Source organism: Staurois parvus, unplaced genomic scaffold, assembly GCF_062004578.1.
Source record: "Staurois parvus isolate SC_StPar_1 unplaced genomic scaffold, SC_StPar_1.0 ptg000274l, whole genome shotgun sequence".
Lineage (NCBI taxonomy): Eukaryota > Metazoa > Chordata > Amphibia > Anura > Ranidae > Staurois > Staurois parvus.
This window is the reverse complement of record NW_028318070.1, coordinates 792,070-820,035: the sequence shown is the minus strand read 5'-3', so window position 1 is coordinate 820,035 and position 27,966 is coordinate 792,070. Positions and strand designations below refer to the sequence as shown.

Sequence of the window (27,966 nt, the reverse complement as noted above, 5' to 3'; positions counted from 1 at the left end):
GCCAATCAAAGCCCCAGTCACTAAATGTAGGGGTAAGCTTACAGTCCTGTTTACACGTTGTTTTTGCTTTACTTTGCTTCAAATATTATACCCCATGTCACTTTCTTGGTGCTTCAAAGTGTTTTCAAAGCCTTCATAGAAGTCTATGACAAAGCTCACTTACAGCACCTGCAGCTTTTGAGAGGATTTTATTCAGCTTTAGCTTTGCTTTGTAGGTATTGCAGATATGAGATATCCCAGAATGCACTGGTAAACCAACAAGCGAACCGAAAAGACACCATCAGCAGTCACTTCGGGTTCATGTGTATATATTCTGAAAGTGTCCGCTGAAGACGGCACATCTGGTGTGCAGTGTGGAGCAGCAGGAAGGTGAGCGGGGTCCAGACTGGATTGCAGCAACTAACAGACAGCACACATGTTGTGCAACATGGGAACGCTATAGCGGAAGGTGAGCTGGAACTGGAGAGAGAACTGAGCTGTAGAGGATCAGCAGAGCTGTTGTGAGCAGCGTGGGAGCAATATAGCGGGAGGTGAGCAGGGAAAAGAAAAATAGGAGGATCAGCAAACCAGAAGATCAGCAGATCTGGGGGTTACTACTGAATGGGGAATCAGCAGAGCTGAGGGTCACTACTGAGCAGGGGGATCTGCTGAACGAGGGTACTGATGAGCTCGGGATCTGCTGAACAGAGGTACTAATGAGATAGAGATCTGCTGAGTGGGGATACTACTAAGCTGGGGTTCTACTGGGCCCCTTTAAAACAAATAAAAAATCATCAGACATAAAAGGGCATTTGCCAAGATTCATTAAAGCTTAAAAAAATCCTCACCAAAGCATCACCGAAGAATAAAAACCACAACAAAAAAGCATGTTGAAGTGGTAGGTGCTTTAATGTGTGTTAAAGTCCAACAAGTGTAAAGCCCTAAAGGTCCAACATTCTGGCAGCAGACAGGCTTTTCTACTCTGACTGTGGCTGCTTTTTAAAGAAAAACAATAAGATTTTTTTATTACCCATTCTGTTTTAGTGCAGCTTGAATGTATTTAGCTGATTTAAAACCGAAAGTCCAGTTGAGCTTTAATTCGCATCTGGCAAAATTACAACATAGACAACACACGTACATAATAACTATCATGATATTAATGGTTGAATTTTTTCTTTGAAAGAAGAATGGTAAGGGTACTTTAAACAAGGTCAGGAAAAAATAGGATTTTTGTACTTTTCTTTGAGTCCATTGAGGGACAGTTTTCAGAGACATTTGGGTTATACTGCCGGCTAGAGGAGGATTTGAACACTGGCAAACAAGAAAACAGTGACCAGTTTAATACAATCCCTGACATTACCAGTGTGCCTCCGTTTTGTAAGAAAGCAGCGCTGAGAGCAAGACCATAAACACAGATGGGTGGGACCCAAGTCCCTCAATAAGCACCAAGAAAAGGATTTTATGGGGAGTACAAAAATACTATTTTCTCTTTCTCATTCATTGAGAGACACAAGATTCAGGGACATTTGGTAAATCCAAAAGCAGTTCAACTTGAAGAACAGAAGACCAGGTGACTTGCAAAGCTGGGAAGCAATTGCCTGATGCTAACATTAACAAGAAGCACTCAGAGACCAGTACAGCGTACCTGGACATCGACATGTACCTGGTAAAAACCGATCCTTAACACTAAGCTTGGACAATAATCTGTCTGAACCAATAAGAAGTGGTGAATCAAGAAGCTGGTTCTCCTTTCATAGGGACCATCTGGGGTTACAAAGACAGTCTGTCTTCCTAATGGAAGCAGGGGTTGAGAGGTCCTCTCCTGTAGCCCAACCCAACAGGGCTGGCTGTACTGAAATCGATCGATGGATCGACTTCAGTACAATCAGCCTATCCATAGATTGGCTGAATGACAGCCGGTCCCTGCTGAACCAGCTAAGATTCAATCCATTTATGGCCGGCTTTTGAGAGGGAGCATTTCAAGCTGTCCCAAAATGGTTGATGGACTGTAAACTAGAGCAGCGGTTCTCAACCTGGGGGTCGCGACCCCTTTGGGGGTCGAACGACCATTTCCCAGGGGTCGCCTAAGACCATCGGAAAACCGAGGTCACCGAGACACCGCTCCTCTGACTCAGTCGATGTGTGGGCGGGATGACACGCTGCCCTGTCACCTGGCCACACCTCCGGGATCCCTCAACAACTCCGCCTCCTCGCCGCTGATTGGCCACCGGAACTGTAGCTCAGGAGAGGCACACAGGCGGCCAATCACCGGCGAGGAGGTGGAGCTTGGAGAGGAGCCGCCGAGCGGCAGCGCGCGTAGATCTAAGAAGATCGAGGGAACTGCCGGAGTAAGTGAAGAGGAGAGCGGCCAGAGAAGGAAGACAGCTGACAGGTAAGTGAGAGAGCGAGCCCAGGCTGGAGCAGGGGTCAGCAAGGTAAGTATCATTGGTGTCAGTGGGAGGAATAGTACACCATCATTTGTGTCACTAATACCAACAATGGGGCACTATTTCTCCCACTGACACCAATGATGGGGCACTATTTCCTCCCCCCCGCACTGACACCAACGATGGGGCACTATTCCTCCCCCCCACTGACACCAACGATGGGGCACTATTCCTCCCCCCCACTGACACCAACGATGGGGCACTATTCCTCCCCCCACTGACACCAAGAATGGGGCACTATTCCTCCCCCCACCGACACCAACGATGGGGCACTATTCCCCCTCCTGACCCCAAAGATGGGGCACTATTTCCCCCTCCACCACACTGACATCAATGATGGGGCACTATTCCTCCCACTGACACCAATGATGGGGCACTATTCCTCCCACTGACACCAATGATGGGGCACTATTCCTCCCACTGACACCAATGATGGGGCACTATTCCTCCCACTGACACCAATGATGGGGCACTATTCCCCCCACTGACACCAATGATGGGGCACTATTCCTCCCACTGACACCAATGATGGGGCACTATTCCTCCCCCCACCGACACCAACGATGGGGCACTATTCCCCCCCCTGACCCCAAAGATGGGGCACTATTTCCCCCTCCACCACACTGACATCAATGATGGGGCACTATTCCTCCCACTGACACCAATGATGGGGCACTATTCCCCCTACTGACACCAATGATGGGGCACTATTCCCCCCACTGACACCAATGATGGGGCACTATTCCCCCCACTGACACCAATGATGGGGCACTATTCCCCCCACTGACACCAATGATGGGGCACTATTCCCCCCACTGACACCAATGATGGGGCACTATTCCTCCCACTGACACCAATGATGGGGCACTATTCCTCCCACTGACACCAATGATGGGGCACTATTCCTCCCACTGACACCAATGATGGGGCACTATTCCTCCCACTGACACCAATGATGGGGCACTATTCCTCCCACTGACACCAATGATGGGGCACTATTCCTCCCACTGACACCAATGATGGGGCACTATTCCTCCCACTGACACCAATGATGGGGCACTATTCCTCCCACTGACACCAATGATGGGGCACTATTCCTCCCACTGACACCAATGATGGGGCACTATTCCTCCCACTGACACCAATGATGGGGCACTATTCCTCCCACTGACACCAATGATGGGGCACTATTCCTCCCACTGACACCAATGATGGGGCACTATTCCTCCCACTGACACCAATGATGGGGCACTATTCCTCCCACTGACACCAATGATGGGGCACTATTCCTCCCACTGACACCAATGATGGGGCACTATTCCTCCCACTGACACCAATGATGGGGCACTATTCCTCCCACTGACACCAATGATGGGGCACTATTCCTCCCACTGACACCAATGATGGGGCACTATTCCTCCCACTGACACCAATGATGGGGCACTATTCCCCCCACTGACACCAATGATGGGGCACTATTCCCCCAATGACACCAATGATGGGGCACTATTCCCCCACTGACACCAATGATGGGGCACTATTCCCCCCACTGACACCAATGTTGGGGCACTATTCCTCCCACTGACACCAACGATGGGGCACTATTCCCCCCACTGACACCAACGATGGGGCACTATTCCCCCCACTGACACCAACGATGGGGCACTATTCCCCCCACTGACACCAACGATGGGGCACTATTCCCCCCACTGACACCAACGATGGGGCACTATTCCCCCCACTGACACCAACGATGGGGCACTATTCCCCCCACTGACACCAACGATGGGGCACTATTCCCCCCACTGACACCAACGATGGGGCACTATTCCTCCCACTGACACCAACGATGGGGCACTATTCCTCCCACTGACACCAACGATGGGGCACTATTCATCCCACTGACATCAGTGATGGGGCACTACTCCTTCCACTGACACCAATGATGTGGCACTAGTCCTCCCACTGCAAAATTACAGTTATGAAGTAGCAACGAAAATAATTTTATGGTTGGGGGTCACCACAACATGAGGAACTGTATTAAGGGGTCGCGGCATTAGAAAGGTTGAGAACCACTGAACTAGAGGGACATGGTACAGCAGAGCTTTTCCCCTTGGGTTTGGCTCGCTCAGAGCACCAGGTAAAACACAGGGTACTCGCAAACCTGTTGCTAAGAGCAGGAAAGGTTCAAATAGGCGGAAGTGACTAGATCACTGTAGGCAGCAGCAAGGACTAATTGAGGTGACACTGCATGTTTCTCGCACAATGAATGGTGGGAACAGAGCGTGGAATACACACGTGCAACACACTGCCTAGTAACGCAGCACTCAATTCTTTTTTTTTTTTTAAAAAAAGAGAATAATGGCACCCAATAATTCTAATAAAAAAAAATCCCAAGTGGCTTTCTCATAAGACCACATACACACTTAAACATGGCATATTCAGGTGATTTCAAAGGCAGGTTTTTGTTTTGGATGTTTTTCCTCACATTTTAGGGGTGGCTTGCTGTACAAGAGCTTCTTTGGGTAGGATTGCCTATTTTTAGTTCCACAAACTTTTATTTCGGGTTTGCCTGAAAAACGTGCGTCCCGTGTTTTTGCAGGTGATTCTATTGAAGTCTGTTGGGCCAAAAACACCCAAATCTGCCTGAAAAGAAGCTCCTGTACTTTTTTTGAGCAACAGGCGCCTGAGCACTCAGGTGTGAACAGGCTCCATTTCAGACATTTTTAATGCCGAGTGTTCTGTAATATCAAGAAACAAAATGCTCAGTTGTAAATGAGTACTACAGAGACTGGGTCACACCAGAGGCTATGCTACAGCCCTGGCCCTAAAAAGTGCTCCATGGCTGATGAACACAGTAAACATAGGTCTGGAAAGCTCCACATTGCAGAGCATGCCTGAAGGTCCCATTAATATTCAGAGTAACAATCATAAAATGAAACACTGTCATAGCTCCCTTACATTAAAAAAATAAATTCCACACTCAACATAAAAACACTTAACCAAAAACAACATACATACCATAATAAAAACATAACTCCCAATCCATTTATTCCACAAGATCTCTAGGGTTCAAGAGCCGCACAGATCGAGGAAAGAAGCTATTCCGCAACCTTTTGGTACGAGAGCCAATACTTCTATACTGCCTACCAGACAGCAGCAATGTATACAGACCATTACCAGGATGTGAAGTATCTTCCAATATATTAATCACTCTCTGAAGACAACTCCCCTCCCCCAGTTCATCAATACTAGGCAGGCTCTGCAATTTTCCAATCAAGGAGGTCAAGTACAGCCTCCAAAGCTATTGCGGATGATGTGCTGATCTGGATAGCTGCATAAAGAGACTAACCCAAGCGGTCAGTAGTGAAGTCTTGATTGAAGAAAAAATAATCTTGAGAAAACTAAGCAAAATGCCTAATAAAAAAGGTTAACATTTTCTCAGAGAAATGACATCAGGGAGTGGGAGGGGTTACACCAGGAAGGCCATTTTTTGTGTGTCTCTCAACCCTCCTGTTGCCTGCAGTATAATCCAAAAGTCTCTGAATCCTGTATGCCTCAATGACTGTGAAAGAAACTACATTTGTTGATTGGATCCACTTATATAGGCAGTGCCACATCCCACAATCTGAGAAATAGAGAATTAAAAAAAAATTGGGCTGGGACTTTAAAGGCACTGAAGACAAAACAATAAAAAAATAAAAAATGTATTTGAATAAATGTCTAAAAGTTTCTCAAAAAGATAAATACAACAAAAATGAACCAATGGTACATGCAAAAATCCCATGGTACACGTAAGATGATGCACTATGATGTAAACACAAAAGCATTATCAAATGCAAAGCAGAATTATGCAATTGTTTTGATCATGCTTCTGCATTTACATCGTAGTGCATCATCTTACTTGCATGGCTGTCATGCGGTTTAACCCCTGAAGAGGACTCAACGGGAGTTGAAACGCGTTGGTATCTATTGCATGTAACATGGAATTTCTTGCATGTACCATTAGTTTATTTATGCTCTATTTGTCTTTTTCAGAAACTTTCAAACATTTGCACAAAAAAGAAAATATTGTTGAATTTTAGACTGTGAAAGGAACAGGTTTTAAAGTGGTATTGCTGTTTTTTCATTCAGGAGATCATTGCAATGACAGTATTGTCAGGCATTATTGTAAATCTCTACTGAGAAAGTGACCATAGACATCAAAGAACAGGCAGACCTGGAGGCACAGTCCAGTCATTTTACAAAGCCTTTTGGCTTAATTGCAGCAAAAACCTTTTGGTTCATCCAAATGTTTAGGCAAGAAGTGTAGAGGGGGAAGGTGCCAGTCTGCAGTCCCAGCTTTCATGGGGGGTAGTGAAAGCCATTGGATAACATTTTCTAACCTTTATGATCATTTCTTCTGGCAGAGACATATTACATCACCTCCAGACCAGGGAGTTGTTTATGACCAACTTTAATGTCAATTTATTCAATTTCATAGCTGATTAAAGTGGATGTGAAGTGTATTTTTTTTTTTTGTTTTGGATAGAGTGGGGAAGGATAAGAACCCTTTTCAATTCTTACTGCCATCCGGAGCTCTGGAGATTTTTCACCTCACTTACTGCCCCAGTGCAATGGTTTTACTAGGCAGGAAGTGAGGCAAAATTTCCAACATCAACACAGAAATTATATATTTAAAGTATAGTAGGGGTAGGCTGAAACCCCTCTCAGCAGCGGATTTCCAACCTGGTAAAACCAGAAAGTTTTGGCTAGATTAAACTTACAATTTAAAGCCCAATGCCTGGAAACTTGAAATCTATCCCTTCCAGTGAGCTTGTACCCGCATTGCAGGGGTTAATTGCGCATTTAGGTCTAGGGAACTTGTTAAAGTTGATTTACTTACCCAATCCTCCATGTTGCTTGCCCAGTTCCCATAGTGTCCCCCCCCCCCTCCTCAAGGCCCAGCACCTAAGGTCCTGACATCATCAAGACCAATGTAGTACCCATAGCCCTGCATTGAAGGTGATGACGCTGAGGGACGGTCCACTGCCAGAGCATGGAGTGGAACCACCTGCCAAGGGAGCAGAGGATCAGTTAAATAAAAGTGCTTTTACTCTCAACTAGAATAAACAAGCAATTAACCCTAGATTGTAAGCTCCCAGGATCAGGGCCCTCCTTTCCCTCTTGTATTGAACTGTATTGTTCTGTATTGTCTCCCGTTATATTGTAAAGCGCTGAGCAACCTGTTGGCGCCATAAATCCTGTATAATAATAATAATAACCCTTGCAGTGTAAGCGCAGCCCCACTGCAAGGGATGATTTACAAGTGTCTCAGAATTGGGCTCTAAATGTAATAAACTGCTCCCTAGTCCTGTGATGAACTGATACAGCTACCTGCTCTACTAGTGTACAAATAAGACATGTGGGGTAAGGCAGCAGAGTTCCAAGCTGTTGGTGCAAGAATCTGAACACATAGCTAAAAGGATTAGAAGCGGATATGGTACAATGGTCAGTCAGCATGGAGTCAGGCCAGTGCAGTCAGACTCTGGTAGAAGCTGTGACATATTAATTAGTGATCAGTTTGGTCTTTTAGAGTTGATGGATGCAGAACAGAGGAAGATGCTGAGCAATACAGCAAGGTGACAGGATAGAGGAGTTTGATACACTTGGGATGACCTGGAATCTGTCCGTTTAGCGCCGGGATAGCTGTGTGGTGGGAGTGGTGTAAGACAGGAGCTGGGTACAGGAGGAGGTGGTACTATACACTCAGGAACATTGGGTGTTGGTCAGATATTCTTTTGGTGCAGAGGTCACAGAAATGAGATAGGTTGCTCTGTGGGACAGGACAATGCAGGGAGAACAGGATGAGGGAGTCAAATATGCATTTAGAAGCAGAAAACTGAATCTGAAAATGCAAATTCTATACGGCACACTCACCTTAAGTCTCACTCCAAAACACAGGAACTTATTACTAGAGCCTGTCAGGGAGCTGGGGATTTGTTCCCATTCTGACAGTGCGTGATGCTCAGTTCTTCTGCAGAAGCTGCTGAACCTAGCTGAAAGCTGCACAGCGATTGGATGCTCGCAGTGACTTCATCCAGCTACATTCATCATTGTACACTATGTCCCCAGCAGTGGGAATGCAGACCTGCCTTTGGCCTAGAGAACGCACTGAAATCAATAGATGCCCAGAGACGACCTACTCAGGATCACGGGTGCTCGGTACTAGCAACACAGATGCTGCAAACCGTCTGTGCTGCAAAGAGGAGCCAGTGCACATCCCTGGACCGAGTCATCCCAGGCTTCAGTACTGTGTGTTCAGCAGCTGATGGGGTGAGAACAAGAGAACGGAGCCCTGCAGAATAACATCATCTATTTGAACCTTTACCCGATGAACAGGATGCTTTATGGCAAGTGATTACAGTGTTTAAAATATCACATGCAATACAACATTGTTCAGTTATGTGAACAGCCAATCCTTTATCCGTCAGAGGAAATCTAATGACTAAATGTAACCTTTATACAATAATAATTTTATCTTTGTTATCTGTAATTCGATAAATGTTACTGCATGGTCGAATGTGCTGCTGAACAACTTTTACCCAATGGAAAGATGATGGTTAAATGTCTGCCACTGTTTTCCTGTAAACAATACACCAAGCAAAGGGAATATCAGAACAGTGACACACCTATATTCCAATCATACGTTAGAGCTGTTTAATGAATGGGCTATATGATGGTACATCCAGCTCACGCGATGTGGAAGCATTGATGCAGAAAGGATTCACATAGAAATCGGAGAACAGATCAGTGCTGGGATGACACATACAGTGTGACAGTTATTACCGAGAGGGAAAGCACACAATGCTACATCATGGGAAGTCACCTACTCCACTAATCTAGGGCACCAGGGAGATCTGACAGGCTATAGAGCCCTCTGCAGATACCCAACTGATCTAGGGCACCAGGGAGAGCTGACAGGGTATGGAGCCCTCTGCAGATACCCAACTGATCTGGGGCACCAGGGAGAGCTGACAGGGTATGGAGCCCTCTGCAGATACCCAACTGATCTAGGGCACCAGGGAGAGCTGACAGGGTATGGAGCCCTCTGCAGATACCCAACTGATCTAGGGCACCAGGGAGAGCTGACAGGGTATGGAGCCCTCTGCAGATACCCAACTGATCTAGGGCACCAGGGAGAGCTGACAGGGTATGGAGCCCTCTGCAGATACCCAACTGATCTGGGGCACCAGGGAGAGCTGACAGGGTATGGAACCCTCTGCAGATACCCAACTGATCTAGGGCACCAGGGAGAGCTGACAGGGTATGGAACCCTCTGCAGATACCCAACTGATCTGGGGCACCAGGGAGAGCTGACAGGGTATGGAACCCTCTGCAGAGACCCAACTGATCTAGGGCACCAGGGAGAGCTGACAGGGTATGGAGCCCTCTGCAGAGACCCAACTGATCTAGGGCACCAGGGAGAGCTGACAGGGTATGGAGCCCTCTGCAGAGACCCAACTGATCTAGGGCACCAGGGAGAGCTGACAGGGTATGGAGCCCTCTGCAGATACCCAACTGATCTAGGGCACCAGGGAGAGCTGACAGGGTATGGAGCCCTCTGCAGATACCCAACTGATCTGGGGCACCAGGGAGAGCTGACAGGGTATGGAGCCCTCTGCAGAGACCCAACTGATCTAGGGCACCAGGGAGAGCAGACAGGGTATGGAGCCCTCTGCAGATACCCAACTGATCTAGGGCACCAGGCCCGGACTGGGACGAAAAATAGGCCCGGGCATTTTAGACTGAGCAGCTCCGAGCCCAGGGACCCTTTCTAATTGCAAGGTCGACATTTGCGACCCTGGTAGTTCCGCCACTGGTGACAGTTTTTTTTTTTTTTTTTTAACAAAAACAATTTTATTTATGTATTTATTTTACAATTTTCATTTTTTTTAAAAAATTTTTAGGAGCCCCGTTGGGGGGGCTTTGGTGAGGTTTCAGGAGTCTAAAAGGGTTTAGATCCCTGACATCTCACCTTTGAGACAGAGAAAGGAGATTGAAGACACAGCCCTCAATCTCCATCTCTACAGCACAGAATGAATGGACAGGAATAGCTCTGTACAGAGCTTCCCATTCATTCATAAACTGAAGTATAGTAAACACAGCTCACTACGCCTAAGTTCTGAATGGACAGAGTCAGTGATCGGCAAGGATCACTGACTGTCCAGACAAGGAAGGGGCCAGTAAATTACATATTTACCGCCCCCTTCCCCGCTCTCAATCCTGACAGGTCCCGCACAGCAGCCATCAGGAGAGGAGGGAACCCGGCAGCAGGGGTGGAGGGGTGGCAGGGTGAGATCACACAGGGGCCCGAAGAGAGCTCAGAGGGACCAGGAGAGAGGACAGGGGCCCAAGGGCAGCAGAAAGAAGATGGATGGGAGGGGTGATGGAGCGGCACATAAAGGAGCTGATCCGTCCATTTCTCTCCTGCAGCCACTGAATGCCTGCAGGAGGGAGAGGTGAAGAAGTGAGTATTCAGCGGTGGCAGGAGGGAAATGGACGCATCAAGTCCTCTTTATGCCACCCCCACCACCCCTCCTATCCAGGCGGGCCCCGGCCTATGGCCAGCGGGGCCTGTAGGGCACCAAGTAGTCTCTATAGGGTACAGAGCCCTCTGCAGATACCCAAATAATCTAAAGTACCAGGAGAGATTATAGAGTATGAAGTCCTCTGCAGGTGTCCAAATCTAGAGACCAGATAGAGCTGACAGGGTACACAACACTCTGCAGGTACCCAAAATAAATCTAAAGCATTATGGTGAGATGACAGTATACAGATTCCTCTGCAGGTGTCCAACTAATCCAGGGCACCAAGGAGAGCTGACAACAGTATACAGCTCTGTGCAGTTTCTCAATATACCTGGAGCAAGCACCAGAGAGCTGATATGGTGAAGAGCCCTTTGCAGGTGTCCAACCAATCTAGGGAACCAGGGAGAGTGGACATGGCACATAGCAGGCCCCCAGTAATTCAGGTAGAGTGGAGAGGGAAAGGAGCTCTCTGCATGCACCCAAATAATAAGAGCACTAGATAGAGCTGGTTCACTAGTGTGAACCAGACCTAAAGCACCGACGGGAGCAGATACAGTATAGAGCCTTTTGCAGTTGTCCAACTAAACTAGGGAACCAGGGAGAGTGGACATGGCACATAATCCTCTATAGGCACCAAAAAAATGTAGGGCACCAGGTAGAGTTGACAGGGTAAAGAGTTACCCCGCACGTACCCAGCTAATCTAGGGCACCAAGTACAGCTGACAGGGTATGAGTTCATCTGCAAGTATCCACCTAATATAGAGCACCAGACAGAGTTGAGAGGATATGGATCCCTCTGCAGATACCCAAATAATCTAAAGCACCAGGGAGAGCGGATAACAAACTGGACCCTCTGCAGGTAACCAACTAACTCAGGGAACCAGGGAGAGCAGACATGATATATAGCCTTTTAGGGGGAACCTAATGAGTACAGAGACCTCTATGGATACTCAACTGATCTAAGGCACAAGGGAGGGCCGATAAGGCTTGCAGAGGACTAAAAGCACACTGGAGGCAACACTTTTATTTTGGATAAGATAAGGGAGGCTTATAACCGGTCAGGTTTTGTTTTTCATCTCTGTACCACTGGGGAGCGGTTCTTCCACTTCCTATCCCATTGATTTAACAGGAAGTGAGAGGAAATATTTCCCCTAAATTCCTGTTTTGCTGACCACTCAAAGTTTGGGATTTTTTTTAATTTTGGTGATAACAGTCGCCAGAACAAATTAAGAGAGTCACAGATTATATGCTCCATGCACACTAGTGTTTTTTTGGGTTATTTTTGAGCAAAAAAACAAACACTGTATAAAAAATTGCTGGTAAGAGTTTTTTTAGTAGCGTTTAAGAGAGTTAGCATTTTAGTAGCAATAAAAAAAAAAAAAAAAGCTGTTAGGAGCATTTAGTAAGCATCTAGGTGTTCGAAGGACAACAAATCTGAATGTTGCTGTGCCAGGGCTACAGGAAACATATATCACAAACATGCATAAAATTCCTCTGACAATTCCAAGAGCGTATGTTTTAAATCTTCTCCTATTGTAATATTTGGAATTGTTAGGGAATTCTACACATTGTGAGCACTGATTGAATTTTATTTACTCGATTTATTACAGAATCTGTGGAGGATTTGTCTAATCCAGTCCAGCTACGGAAACTTTGCTTACAGAGTTCTGTTCCTCTTTGTTGCGTTGTACGAATATGCTTTATCAGATGTCAAGCAATTCAAGAGTTTATGGAAGCTGTAGGCAAAAACACTCATTTAAAAAAGAAAATTAAAAATGTATTAACTTAAATGGTCGCCATTTATATCTTTGCCCAGACAGACACAATGGTTCACTAAGGTATAAGAGTTATTTTAACAACAATTTCTACTTAAAGTGGATGTTCAGACCAAGAAAACCCTTTCCCCAATTGTATTCCCCCCCCCCCCCACACACACACACACTTTTTTTTTTTAATCCTCAGTCCAAATTGCCACCCCTTTACCTCCTCCTTCCTCATTCCCACCTAGGCAAGAATGATGGCACTCCCGCAGCCTCCCGGGATATCTGTGCCAGATATCCTAGGAAGCATTCAGCTGTAAGCATCACAGCGCTGGAGGAGGAAAGACCAGCAACCCCCCCCCCCCCCCCCCAAAAAAAAAAAAAACACTAACAAAGAGTGGATGAAAAGTAAATAAATTAAAAACAAAAAACACACACATGGGGTTTCTCTATAATATAGTTACTGTATTTTAAAGTCCCAAATATTGCACAGGTGTGCAATCACAATTTAATCATATGAAATAGTAATTTAACAGTTATAAGCATTTATTTTTCATGAGTCAGTATAGTTTCCTTTGCAAATCAGTAATACTATGAGGAAGAATAACCTGTGCAGTAAATAAACCTTATCCAAGCACTAAAACTTTTGTAAATTGAAGATAATTACCCAGTGACAACGGAAGTGAGGGGAATTTCGTCTAAAGAGAAACCAATGGGAGTAAAAACCTGGAGGGGGTTTCTATCTGCTGGAAAAGGAAAAAAAAAAATTATTGCCGTTTGTGTTCCCACTGGGGAGATGACCTTATTTCCCTTCCCGGGGAACGTCAACACTGCAATTTTGAAAATAAAGCAATACTATACAGATAAGAATAAAATACCCAACGGAGGTTATAACCCAGTCTCCACTATCCAAAATAATACAATAAAAAAAAAAGGAAGCTTTTGCAAAATTATGAAAAGTTATTTGCCGATATCTGTACAGCAAAAATCAGGGCATTTACTAGCATGTTATTCATGATAAGTGCAATGTTAATATGATTATGGGAAGTTGGTGAGTGCTGTCCTTGATGGCCAAGGTCCAGTACTAAGCCATTGGGTGAACTGATCAGCTTCTGGGCTTCCGATCCAGCCACACAAAGATGCATAGGAATGCTCTGTGGAGGAGCGCTGTAAACATATTTCCTCCAAAATGGGTTTGGGTTTCTAGAGACAGCGACGGGACATCATGGCACAGCCTATAAATCTAGACATTTATAAATATAGGGGGGTTAGTAATACATACTCTAGTAAATATTTTTCCCCTCTATAAATTTTGCATCTTTGAAAAACATCCACATCAAATTACAAACACTCTGGTAGCCTTATCACAAGTATTGCTTCAATAGCCATCATCTATGCATAACAAAAACACACATCACTGGTAATTTAAATGCACATTCATAAAATATTCACACAGACATACTGTATACACACACAAATATCTGTTTCTTATATATAAAATGTATAAAATTGAGATAAAGATACACAAAGCTGTAAACGTGTAAAGCACAAAGCAAAGTGGTCTAACTTTCATCTATAAGTCCACATTGACCCACCTAATATCTACAATTTATTAGGTCCTACTCCTCCCCACTCCCCATCCTATATAGATGTAGACTTTGTTTCAGATGGTAATCCCTGGGCACTAAACATAATATCAAAAGACATCCCAGAAACCTGTTGGAGATATAGATATGTAGTTAAATACTTTATTACACATTTTATGGTTTGGCCCATTGACTACCCCATTTTGAACCATTGTACATAGACTAATCTCTGAAATCTTTTACTGAAATCTCCCACAACTCGATCTACAACCATACCGACTTACCTCACAAGACATACCGTATACACATTCCTTAATTTCCCATCTTGTAAGTGCTGCAAACATAGTCATACCCACCCACTGATTTAACAGAATGGCTCAATCGAATAAACAAAATAGCGGAAAAGGAGTTATTCCACATATGCCAGGACAACATGGCCAGATTTATTTGGACATGGTTCTGCTGCATTTAAACAGTCACAATACAAACACTCATGCCTACCGTAGATAAGGCCACCTCCCCTACAACCGGAGTTGTCCCTGGTATAGCAAACCTGAACCAGCAGCTCAATCAAACTAGGCATGTGGGGGTTGGTGTGGCTCACCTAATGGGGCAGGGGGTGCTGAAAGTGGGGTGTGGGGGCAGCCTCCCCCTCTAGTAACATTATTCCAATGGGTGAATTTTGAACCCCCATTCTATAGTCCTCCCGTTAATAAATTCATCCTCCCCCTTCCTTTCCCTCAAAAAGTTATAGCAATAGGATCAGGGCAATAATTCAGCTACTACCGATCTTGAAGCAGAACTTTCATCTCTTAAAGAGTTATGGAAGCTGTGCCCCTGAAAAAAAAAAAACAATACGCAAAAGGGAAAGGACTAGATATCAATATTTTCTGCAGACCCATGTGGTTGATCATTTCTTCATTACTGATTTACCATGTCTTGTTTTGCACTGTGTGTATAATCGGAGTCCTTCCTGGTAGAGGCCGGACTGTTTTCTCATGTGAGAGCTGCCCCCATGATACCTGGTGCTCTGATGACTGGTGGGGGAATATTCAAGAAGCAGCAGGATAGATGCAGAAACACAGATTCACAAAATAGGTTAAGCAGAAGCAGGGAGATACTCGTATTGTGGGTACTCAGGGAGAACTACTCCAGCAAGGAGAAAAGTGTCCAGCACAGTACTGACATAACGAAATCTCACTCCAACTCAAACTTCGTTCACTGGTAAGACTAGAAGTCATATGCGCATTTCCTTAGATCCCACACTAATAATATACAGTACAGGAAGATCACCTCTGTTTTTCAAGAGAAATTCAAGGACGTGGGAAAATCTTTTAGGATACCACTAAGGCAAAGTTAACATTTCTAACATTTCCCTATTAAACATCAAATCTTTACTTCATGATCTCAAGTCCACTTTAAAAGGAACACCAGTGGCAGTAAAGGGGTTGAAGAATTCCAGGCATTGATATGTTATACACAGTTACATTGATCCAGCTTGGATGTATATACCATACATAGCTGATTACACTGGAAGCTGGAAATCAATGAAGCAGACACCGCCACTTCAGTGACCTCCACTTGCTTCCAGGTCCCACGCTGAGCAGCCAGACTAATGCATTGTGAATACAGGAGGTTGGCACAATTCAGAGAATTAATCTGAATTCTCTGAATGAATGCAAAATGATCTGATTGGAGGAGGTGGAGACCATGATGAGATGGAGAGCATGACATCACTTCCCACCTCAACACCTCCTCCAATCAGAAAACGCTTTGCATTCATTCCAAACATGCAATGCATTCTTTGAATGGCGTCCATGTCAAGTAGCTCACCTCCTATATTTACAAGATCAACCACTCAGCACGAGACTCAGAAGCAAGTGGAGATCAGTAGAGTAGTAGTGTAGTAGCGGGGTCTACTTCAGTAATTTCCAGCTTCCAGGATCATCGGCCAGGTATGGTATATACATAGTTACATCGATCCAAACTGGACCAATGTAACTATGTATAACATGTCCCTAGCTGGAATTCATCTTTAAGGAAAGTCTTCTTTACAGCAGTTTACAGATCTGTAGTTTGGAAAAATGTTTACTTGGGGTTACAAACTTTGAAAAGTCCGTTAATGTAATGCACAGTATTAGCTACTATAGAATTACAAATGCTCCTTTCAGAAGGGTCATAAAATCCTGCATAACTGAACACTTAGATTCATCAACACAATCCCTATAATACAGTATACGTACATGTAACATGAGCCGTCATACCAGTATGCTGCCTCAAGCACAATGCCACAATTGTGTTGATTTCGCCTGAAGGAAGTTGTGCACGTTTACCTCTGGCAATAGAATTGCTTATAAATACAACACTGAATGAAAGAGTAAGAAGAGTAGAAGTGTACGGCTGATAAGACGTTTGTCCTGCTGTCTCTCTAACCATAGGAAAGTTATGGCGCAGTAGGACTCAGTCATTTTTATGATACCTGTATATTATTCAAGCAACATTCATATGTACAGATTTCCCAATCATATGAGAGGAGTTTCCAGAGTCTTCATGTGTTTCTTCCCGAGGATGTCCCAGACAGGAGGGGGGGAGACACTTTGCAGCCTTCTCCTGTCATGCTGGGCATGTTGGGAATTTGACAACAAAACAGGTATACCAACATAGTACAAATACCTCTTCCCCTTGCAGAAATGTTCCCAATTTATCCCAGAGGAAGTATTTAATGTAGGCTGCCAAATCTGAACTGTCCGGTAATACCAGAGAGCCGCGTCAGCACCAACCGGGAACATATCCTCTATAACACATCTCATATCATCTGTGCCAGGATAGAGTCAGATTTCGGGAGGATCAGTCCACTTATACCACTTACCAGAAATGACTAAACTATTTTAAAATAAAGAATCTAATATTTCACATGATCTACCTGCTATGTATCATAAAAAGCTGGAATGCTTAACAGTTCCTGCAAACACAAACTAGAGAGTGCAAAATGTGGTGCAGCTCTGCATAGAAACCAATCAGCTTCCAGGTTTTGTCAAAGCTTCATTGAACAAGCTGAGGTTAGAAGCTGATTGGCTGCCATGCACAGCTGCACCAGATCCTGAGTGCTCCAGTTTTAGTAAATCCCCCCCCAATTACTTCTTAAGGCCCTATTTACACTGGTGTACTTTTGCTGCACAAAAATGCTCCTTTCCAGGGCGACAGTTGTGCATGAAAACTAGTCCTCTTTAGATCACATGTAATGGTTCACATCACTGAGCTGCAGGTGCTAGGTGTTCTTAAAAGTCCTATAAGCTGCATGATTGGTGCCGTTTCAAAAGCACAGAAAAAAAATGCACCTCCCATTGAAAATCAATGAGAACGCATCAAATACATATCATGGTGTGGTTTTGAGCCACGTGTCATTTTTTTCTCAGGTGACCGGTAATGAAAATGCATGCACAACGCATCTAAAATGCACATGCACTCTAACGCAATGGTTTAAAAAAAGCAATATCTGTTTTTTACAAATACATACCGCTTTTATAAGCACACCAGTGTGAATGGGCCCTAGAGTGTATGTTAGCCAAAACTTTTTTTTTTTTTTTTTTAGTTTTGCATAAAGTAGGTAAAGATCAGACACTTTTTCAAATCTTTATAGCTGTGCAACCTCCTACTAGGGACGGATTCACCCTCTGTATTTGTCCTGGTAGGGTAAACAGTAACGTGTTGGGTGGAGCTGCTATTTGCTGACGTCACACCGCCGCTGCCGATGGTTGGAACGGTGGCCATCTTGGTGCACTTTTATGCTTTTTGATTTTTCTGTCTCCATGTGGATACTTTTTAATGTTCTAATAAATACTACACTATGTGCAACCTCACTGGCTCCTGTGCTGAGCTATTCCCTCTAGGACAAGGGCTGACTTCCCATCCCAGTGCACAGGACGAATTTGGTCCGGTTTAACCCTTTGGCCGCCTTCCATTCTCAGATGTTTAATGCTCGATTGCCTGTTACCAGTTTTCATCTGGTGAGTGTACATCCGAGAGAGGTGGTGGATTCTTTTGTGTGATCATCAGCACATTTGCACTCTGCACTTTAATTATACTGCGTCTTATGGTTTCACGGACAATTGCTTCCATTTATGGATATTTGACTACATAACTAGCACGTTTAACCACAGACGTTGATGTAGAGTTTTATCCTATTTATAGACCTCAGATTTTATATGTTTATTGTAACATCATTTACTACTGCACTTTACTTCACGAATCGCCATGGACATTATTGTATTTAGATTCTGCCCGTGATACACTTTATTGTTTGGCATTTGCTTTTTGAGACGTTTAGCTGATATTTTCATGCTTTTACTTGCACTTTACGGTTTCACTCAGCTCATTACATTCATGACGCAATTGACCATATTGTTGGCTTTTTTGATTTCACATTTACTAATGTTTTTTGCTCTTTACCATTCCACTATATATATATATATATATATATTTATTTATTTTTTTTAATTTTATTTTTTTTATTTATTATTCTTTATTTATTTATTTATTTTTTAAGCACTGCACTTTCTTACATATACTATTGTAGGGGATGGTTACCTTCACCTTGTGTGCTAGCTGCTCCCCAGATATCACCAGCGCTCACCTATATATTAGATTCTGTTACAAAAACTTGGGAGTATTTGCCAAAACTGGTGCAGCTGTGCATAGTAACCAATCAGCTTCCAGGTTTTATTGACAAAGCTTAAAAGGATATGTTCACCTTCTGACCAAAAATAATAAATGCTTATTTTTTGCAGGTAAAAAAATTTATATTTTTAATTTTTGATTGCAGGAGCCTGTAAAGCATTGCACTAGCAATCAGCAGATTGCTGGTGCCATGCAGGTCTCCTTCCGATCTGTCGGAATATCTGCTTGCCCATATGGGATGTACAGGCAAGCAGATATACTGGCAGGTAGACCCAATGAACTACCACGGTGCTCCACAGCTCAGTGGCAATTCTTTGAGAACTACAAGCCGACAGCCGCTAAGGCTGTTGGAACTTGTAGTTCATTCATTCACAGAACACTGTGAATGAATGACACGGATCCCTTCATTGTCTCTTGTACAAAACAATTAGGGGAAATCAAAAAGCATTTTCACGAGAGCAAGTAGTAAGCATAAATCTTTCCATGGGGAAGTGTTCTGGTAACAATGGTCTAGTGGGGAATCCCCCGTATTTAGTGAGATTTCCTCTTATTATCTGTTGTATCCCTGAGACAGGACAGCGAGTAGAAGTCTTCCCAGTAGCACACAAGACAAAAAAAAAAAAAAATGGGACTATATTTTTTAAACTCTGTTTTAAGAAAATACAGCATATAGTTTTGGTGGTTTATAGTAAATCTGCCAGCCAACAATGTTATTGTTCATATACTATTGAATTATGCAAAACAGGGTATGCCTACAAGGTTATCAACATTTTGGGGGCAGAATTCTGACCTTTTATTTATATTTTCCTATTATTAGCAAGAAGTCTCATTCTCGTAGTCCAAGTCAGGCAGGACCACCCTCTGCATGTGAAGTTGGGCAAATTGTTAACCTGCTTAAGGTCTTGTTTGGCGTTTATCCAGCTCTGGTCACCATAGACGAGATCTTCACCTGAAAACAGCTGGATCGGGTGGTCCTCCTCTCATGTCTACTGGCAGCTTAAAGCTGGCCATAGATGGATCCAAACTTTGTCTATGTAGGGCTCTCCCTGTTTGACAGAAGTTGGTCTGTTGATCAACGTTGTTGAACAGGAATGTTGGAAAACTTTTGTCACCCAGCGGCTGCAGATCCTGATCAGTGTATTCTGACAGTGGAGTCATCCCACTGTCAGAATTCAATGTCTCAGTGGGGAGGTTTCCTCCTTCTACCTCGCTTGTTATAGATAGGGGAATCCATTTTGAATTTTTGTTTAGCCCACTGGCTGAAAAAAAAACAAGACACATGAATCATCTACTGCCAGCTTATAGCAGTATTAAACCCATAACAAACATTATATTGCTGCTTACCGATTCTTAGGTCTGATGGCTGCATTAGTTTTCTATCTTTTCCCTCCTGGTGATCCGGCCAATAAGTCTGTGATTGTTCAACAGAATAACCTGTCCTGCAGATGCAGCAGTTAGAGGGTTGAGACAAACGATTTACCTCAGACAGGGGTGCTTACAATAATCAGCTTTTATAATCTATGCAAAACCTTTATCCCAAAAGGAACAAACTGTTTGTTGTATAAACATTATAAAGTGTTAGCTGGAATTTGGCTTCAATGTGTTAGTGTATCTAAATCTACTAGTGCATCTAACCCTCCCCTCCCCCCAGACTGACAATGCTGTGGTCTAAAGATGTCTCTGTTGCTCCTCCATCCAGAGTGGGGGCACTCTAATACAGGAGGTGTGTTACTGGCCAGATCACCAGATGAAAACAGAGGGGAAAAAACTAAAACAAAGAAAACAAATGCAGCCACCACATCCAATGACTGGTAAGCTGCAATATATTACTTGTTTGGTTTTGGGTTTATTACCACTAAGAGTGGGGTGAGGAACTGACATGTCAGTCATTATAACACACAAAGCAATCTATGCAATAAATGTTACGCCATGCTATTCACACTGCTTTGTTTGGTCACATCTCTTTCAGAGAACCGCAAACCAACTGAATGAGCCTGTTAAACATTATTTACATTCAAATGAATACAACACCTATTTCCAGATGAATACTTCCTCCATCGCCGCCGAACTTCTGGGGGCTCCGTTATGTCCAATCTGTATGAAAAAAAAACATTTTCTCTCATAAATGAGATATTTTTACTTTGTTTTGTAGGAACTTAAAGTGTTATTAAACTTACAACAGTAAAATCAGTATGTGCAGCAAAGCATGCTTGTTATACTCACCGTGGAACCTAAAGGGTTAATTCTCCACAGTCTTCTCTGATCCTCCCCTTCTTCCACAGTCCCCAATCCATCTGCTGATAGTACAGAGCTCTAGGAGTCACTCTGCACATGCTCAGTTTGCTGTGTATTGCTAGAGTTTTTTTTTTTTTCGTGTTTGGGAGGGTGCATTTGATCAGCACAGGGCTAATCAGCGCTGTCCAGACAGAAGGTCTGGGGTTATGCAGCCTCATAAGACAGTCAGAGGAGAATGAAAACTCCTCCTACAAGATTACCAAGTGCTCAGCTGGACACTGATAGAAGTCACAAGGCTAATATATACTGCTGATGAGAAAAGGTATTTAGCAGTTTATATTTACTAAAATAATTGCATTTCCATGTTGTGTGTACTGTGGGAGACCAGCTATAGTGAATGCAGGGTCCGGGGAGAGCGGATATAGTGAATGCAGGGTCCGGGGAGAGCGGATATAGTGAATGCAGGGTCCGGGAAGAGCGGATATAGTGAATGCAGGGTGCGGGCAGAGCGGATATAGTGAATGCAGGGTGCGGGCAGAGCGGATATAGTGAATGCAGGGTGCGGGGAGACCGGATATAGGGAATGCAGGGTCCGGGGAGACCAGATATAGGGAATGCAGGGTCCGGGGAGACCAGATATAGGGAATGCAGGGTCCGGGGAGACCAGATATAGGGAATGCAGGGTCCGGGGAGACCAGATATAGGGAATGCAGGGTCCGGGGAGACCAGATATAGGGAATGCAGGGTCCGGGGAGACCAGATATAGGGAATGCAGGGTCCGGGGAGACCAGATATAGGGAATGCAGGGTCCGGGGAGACCAGATATAGGGAATGCAGGGTCCGGGGAGACCAGATATAGGGAATGCAGGGTCCGGGGAGACCAGATATAGGGAATGCAGGGTCCGGGGAGACCAAATATAGGGAATGCAGGGTCCGGGGAGACCAAATATAGGGAATGCAGGGTCCGGGGAGACCAGATATAGGGAATGCAGGGTCCGGGGAGACCAGATATAGGGAATGCAGGGTCCGGGGAGACCAGATATAGGGAATGCAGGGTCCGGGGAGACCAGATATAGGGAATGCAGGGTCCGGGGAGACCAGATATAGGGAATGCAGGGTCCGGGGAGACCAGATATAGGGAATGCAGGGTCCGGGGAGACCAGATATAGGGAATGCAGGGTCCGGGGAGACCAGATATAGGGAATGCAGGGTCCGGGGAGACCAGATATAGGGAATGCAGGGTCCAGGGATTAGTAACACTTTAACACACAAGGTTCACAAGCACTGAGCTGAATAGACTGAGAGACACAACACATTTTTATTTTATCTGAGAAGGGTCAATATAATGCTAAATTAGCACTTCTGCCTGGCAGTACTAGGGTCCTTGATTCGAGTCCCAACTATGGCACCACCTGCCTGGAGTTTGCATGTTCTCCTTGTGCCTGCGTGGATTTCCTCCAGGTACTCCGGTTTCCTCCAACACTCCAAAAGACATGCTGGTATAATAATTGGTTCCAATTTGCAATGTTTTCCAGGCTCCTTTGGACAAAATAATAAATGCCTGTTTTTTTACCTGCAAAAAAAATATGTGCATTTACTATTTTTGCCCAAAAGGTGAACTTATCCTTTAAGTCAGGCGGTGAGGAGGTGATACAATGCCTCCTCATTGCCTGTCAAATGCTCCATGAAGAGTTATCAGAATGTGGATCACACTTCAGAGAGCAAATCTAGGGTGAACAAACCATACGGGCCCATTCACACCAGAACGTGGTGCAAGAAAAGCATTTCTGTGTGCATTTCCCATACCACAGCACACGCTGCCCTTGCTAAACACGCATGGGTGCCATTAATTGTTAATGGAACCCCAAATGCATCTAGCAAATGCTCTGTTTGTGACCACCAATCCACATACCATGCAGTTTTGTGCATCTTGATTTTTAAAAACCATGTGCTTGCCCTACTTATTGGGTGCTACTGTGCCCTTGCTAACCCATTGAAATGGATCTATCACAAACTGAACACGCGCGTTCTGGTGTAAACCGGCCCTAAAAGCTTCTTGCCAGTGCAATAAACGGGCTTCAAGCAGAAGAAGCTATATGATTGTCTGCAGCACAGAGCAGGCTCACCATCCAGGGAAGTCCATGAGAGTCTAGCCATGAGCCCAGGCTGAGCTTTCTCTGGGATCCAGGCTGCACACGTCTCTCTTCTCTGTACACCCTCTGAGCTCACCTGTTTGAGGCAGGGTTGTAGGGGAAGTATCTGTCCTCTCCAATTAACCCACTCCTAACCTTGACACAGGCCATCTCTCCATGATTTATGTTAGCGATGCACCAATACCTGTTTTTTACCGCCGAATACGAGAACCAATACCGGTACTTGTACTCGTGTAAATGCTCTGATCCAAATACCGATACCTTTGCTGTGCGATTTGACCCCATACAAAATGAATGAGATCAAATTGCACTGCAAAGTGTAGCATGCAATTTGAACAGGAATGTGTTGCAGTTCCCGACTGGAATACATGCGATTTCCCTCACTGCTCCTGTGTAGACTCAGGCTGAATTCACTATGACAAGCCACACAGGAGCGGTGCAGGAAACCGTATGCAATTCGGTCAGGAATCACACCGCATTCCTATTCAAACTGAATGCTATCCTTTGCAGTGTGAGTTGAGCCTATTCATTCTGTATGGGCTCAAATCGCACCGCAAAGGTATTGGTTTTAGGTATCAGAGCATTTGCACGAGTACAAGTGCCAGTATTGGTGCAACCCTAATTTATACACTGTATATATTAGGGTTGCACTGATACCATTTTTTTCTATCTGTGACTACAACGACCAATACTCACCGATACCTTTACGGTGCGATATGAGTTCATACAAAATGAATAAGACTGATCCCCTTGACAACGTCTGTTGAGACGAAACATATGTTGGGGTGGGAATGAGTTCGTGCTGACGTCACCCATGCTAGCTGGAGCCGGCAACAGCGGCATTTTATAGTACATGAGCTATTTGTATAGGAATATTGTAAGTAGTTTTTTTGGCTTTTAACAAAAATAAATCTTTTAAACGTTACCTCACTGTTGGAGATTCATCTATTTTTAAACCGTGTCCCTAAAAAAGACTAGAAGGAGGAGATTGCAGTACCGTATGTATTCCCTTGGCGGATGATCTGGATCGAAACCCACACAGCTTCATGCAGTATCAGACCACCTATAATTTGGGGTCTGTGTATCTGGTAAGAGGCTGTTTGGTATGGTGGTGGGTTCACATCTCACTGGGTTTATTTTAGAATAATGGACACTAGAACTCATGGACTGAAAGCGGAGTTCCACTTACGCTGTCAAAAAATAAATGTCAGCAGCTACAAAAACTGTAGCTTCTGACTTTTAAAAAACAGCCACTTACCTGTCCCTCGGTCCCACGGTGTGTCCCCCACAGCCCATTTCACTGGCCGTCCTGTATTCCAGGAGGCCGGCATCTTCAGTGTGGGCACCCGGCTGTGACAGCTGTGTACCCTCCACACATGTGCGAGTAGCGCTGCGCTTCATGAATGGTCCTGTAGTCTTCTGGGATCTGTCATGTGTCCCAAAAGACTACAGGGAGGAAGGACATCCAAGGCGATCGGACCGGAAGTGGGAGCAGGTACCTGTCAAATTCGGGTACCCGCTCCCCCTCGCCCCCCCAAAGGTGCCAATCCTTAATGGGGAGCGGGGCAGCAGTCCTTAACTTCCCTAGCGGTATGATTATTTCAGATTTTTGGTGCTGAAAGCGGTACCATTTTTTTGCATGGAAATATGTATTTTTTTTTTATTGTAGGCTGTAATTTAGGAATAACTCACTGAAATCTGTCCGAACAAGAGTCTAGTAAACATCCCGGGTATGATAAAACTTGAAACACAAAATCATAAATTATAATTTAATAAATAATCATAAAAAATAATAATATAATAATAAATGTAATTATATAATATAATCAAACCAAAAACACTGAAATTTGAAATAGAGCGCCAAGTTCGCACATCACTGAGCAAAGTCGAAGAATCGTTTTCAGTGTCTGATGACAAATTTCCCCCACGAATCATTATCACTCAATTCTGCAAGTGGTTCTGATTTACTATCGCTGTTCTCTAGCCGGTCTAAAACCGCTTTTGACCTAAAGGGACGCTTTTTGGACGCCATGGACTTTTCTCAGTTTCCAGGCAGAAAGAACAGTCAAAATGCAGGCAGGGAGCCGGACAAAGTAGTAGGGACAAAATGTATGTGAAATGTTTTGAAACAACAATGTTTTACTATGTAATAATAATTTTTTAAAAAATGACATTTTTAAAAAAATTTCAAATTTGCCGCCGTCCCGACGTCACAGGGAACGGCCGGAGGAGATGGCCGGGGACGCTGCAGGGGACGCATCGCGGGAGCAAAGGACAAGGTAAGCGCTGCAGGGACTCCCTATGCAGCACCGCATGGTAAGCCCAAGTGTAGCTCGGGATTACCGCTTTTGGTACTGAAACTTTACCCCGAGCTACACTCGGGAATACCGCCAGGGAGGTTAAAGCAGAACTTCCCCTTTTGGGTGGAGCTCCGCTTTAAGTTTGAATAATTTATATATACTTTAAATGTATTTATACACTCAAATCACTTTATGGAAAATATTCTTATTGGGATACACAGTGTAACAGTTTTTAGTGGTCATACAAAATGAATGGTTAAAATCGCACGGCAAATCGCACCGCACCCGCAGAGAAACTGCATGTGATTCAGGCAGGAATAATAAAGTAACTACCAAGCAAGATACATTTCGGAGTGCGGAAAAGTATATATATATTGCTTGTTCATCTGCAGATCAAAGGGATAAACATTGATCTGCAGAAGAATTCAGTTAAAGTAACCTGATAAGTAAAAAAAAAAGTTTTGTTTTGTTTTAATAAACCCCGGTTAACCCTTAGTTTACTCTAACCAGCCCCAATAAACTCCCTATTCATCTTCTCCATTCACTTATTATTTTCCTGCAGATTTTTTTTAATTCTATTTTATTAACTGCCTGTCGACCACCCCATAGCAGATGTACTGCTACAGGGCGGCTGCGCTGTGCAAAATCACATAAATATACGTGCCGCTCTGCCCGCGCTGCTATTGGCTCCTGAGGATGTCAATCACTTGGTCCCAGCCAGCGATTCCAGGCCGGGACTCAGTGATCATCGGCGAAGCTGAGAGGAGAGAGATCTGTGTGTAAGACAACACAGGTCTCTCTGCTGTCCACATGGATGTGCTGCTTTCTATCTCTCTGCATAGCAGAGAGATAGAAAGCAGCAGGTCTCCTTAGTAAAACTGCACACAGTACACAATCTAATCACTAACACACAGTTAACCCTTTGATCACCCCAAGACGTTAACCCCTTCCTGCCCAGTGTCATTAGTACAGTGTCAGTGCTTTATATTAGCACTGATCACTGTATTAGTGTCACTTAGGAGTGACAGTTAGTCAGTTCCCATCCGGTGTCAGAATGCCTGTCACAGTCCCACTATAAGTCGCTGATCGCCGCCATCATTATTCTAAAAACAATTCCAGTATATATACACTGTGATTTGTAGAAGCTATAATGTTCACGTAAACCAATTAATATACACTTATCGGGAATTTTTTTTTAGCAAAGACATGTAGCAGAATACATTTTGGCCTAAATTTATAAATAAATGTTATTTAATTTGTATTTTTATTGGATATGTTTTATAGCAAAAAGTCAAAAATATTTTTTATTCACAATTGTCAGTCTTTGTTTATAGCACAAAAAAACACAGTGGTGAACAAATACCATCAAAAGAAAGCTCTATTTGTGGGAAAAAATTACATAAATTTCATTAATGTACAGTGTTGCATGATTGTGCAATTGTCAGTTATAGTAACACATCACCATATCGCAAAAAATGTATGTGTATAAAAAAGTGCAGCGCTAAAATCACAATGAAAAAGTATATGTATCAAGTGGAACGGTAAAGTGCAACACATAAATATATATAAAACTTGCGAATATAATAGACAGGAAATCAGCAAATGGTAAGGAAATTAGCCGTGTGGTAACACAATTTGTGTGCGGGCAAAGCATCAACCAGCCAGCAATACTGACCGTACCAGGTTTATATTTCTGCTGTCCAATGTTGTCTCCATTGTTCATCTGTCGAGTGGAGCCACCCTAAAACAGGAAGTGTTACTGGCCTGATCACCAGGTGAAAATAAAAACAGCCTTAAAGAAAACAAATGCAGGCACCACATCTAAGGAATGCTATCTCCCCTAGGACAAGGGTTCCTCTTCCACCTATGCCTCTGATGGAGCAGTTCGTTTACCCCCCTGGCTGCCTCTTCACCTCCAGATGTGATATACCTATATGCCTGTTATCATATACCTTCTGGTGAATGTACATCTGACCGAGGTGGTGGATTCCACTGTGTGAATAATTTCACGTTCACATCCTGCACTTTAGAATACTGCAGTTTATGAATCTATGGACACTGTTTGAACCCAGTTTCTTTATGGACTTAAAATTTTAATATTGCACAAAGTACCTATGTTCAGGGGCGGACTGACCATTGGAAACTCGGGCACTGCCCGAGGGCCCGGGGTCAGTAGGGGGCCCTATGAGATGCCTTTGGTACCTTTTTTCATAGGCTTTTTTGAGTTTGGGCAAGGACACGGGGCCCCATGATCCCCTA

General features: G+C 44.1%; 1 protein-coding gene across 3 annotated transcripts in view; it reads right to left on the bottom strand.

Annotated features, from left to right (window-relative positions):
• The window catches only part of GRAMD1B (GRAM domain containing 1B), a 348,949-nt gene that overhangs the window by 225,452 nt on the left and 95,531 nt on the right, over nucleotides 1-27,966 (bottom strand). For 2 of the 3 annotated variants that reach the window (XM_089681630.1, XM_089681631.1), the window contains exon 2: nucleotides 21,051-21,113. In XM_089681630.1, the coding sequence (XP_089537756.1) occupies nucleotides 21,051-21,113 (63 nt within the window). Of the gene's footprint in view, nucleotides 1-8,345; nucleotides 8,445-21,050; nucleotides 21,114-27,966 lie in introns of those variants that run through there. The other variant, XM_089681638.1, reaches the window with a different exon arrangement.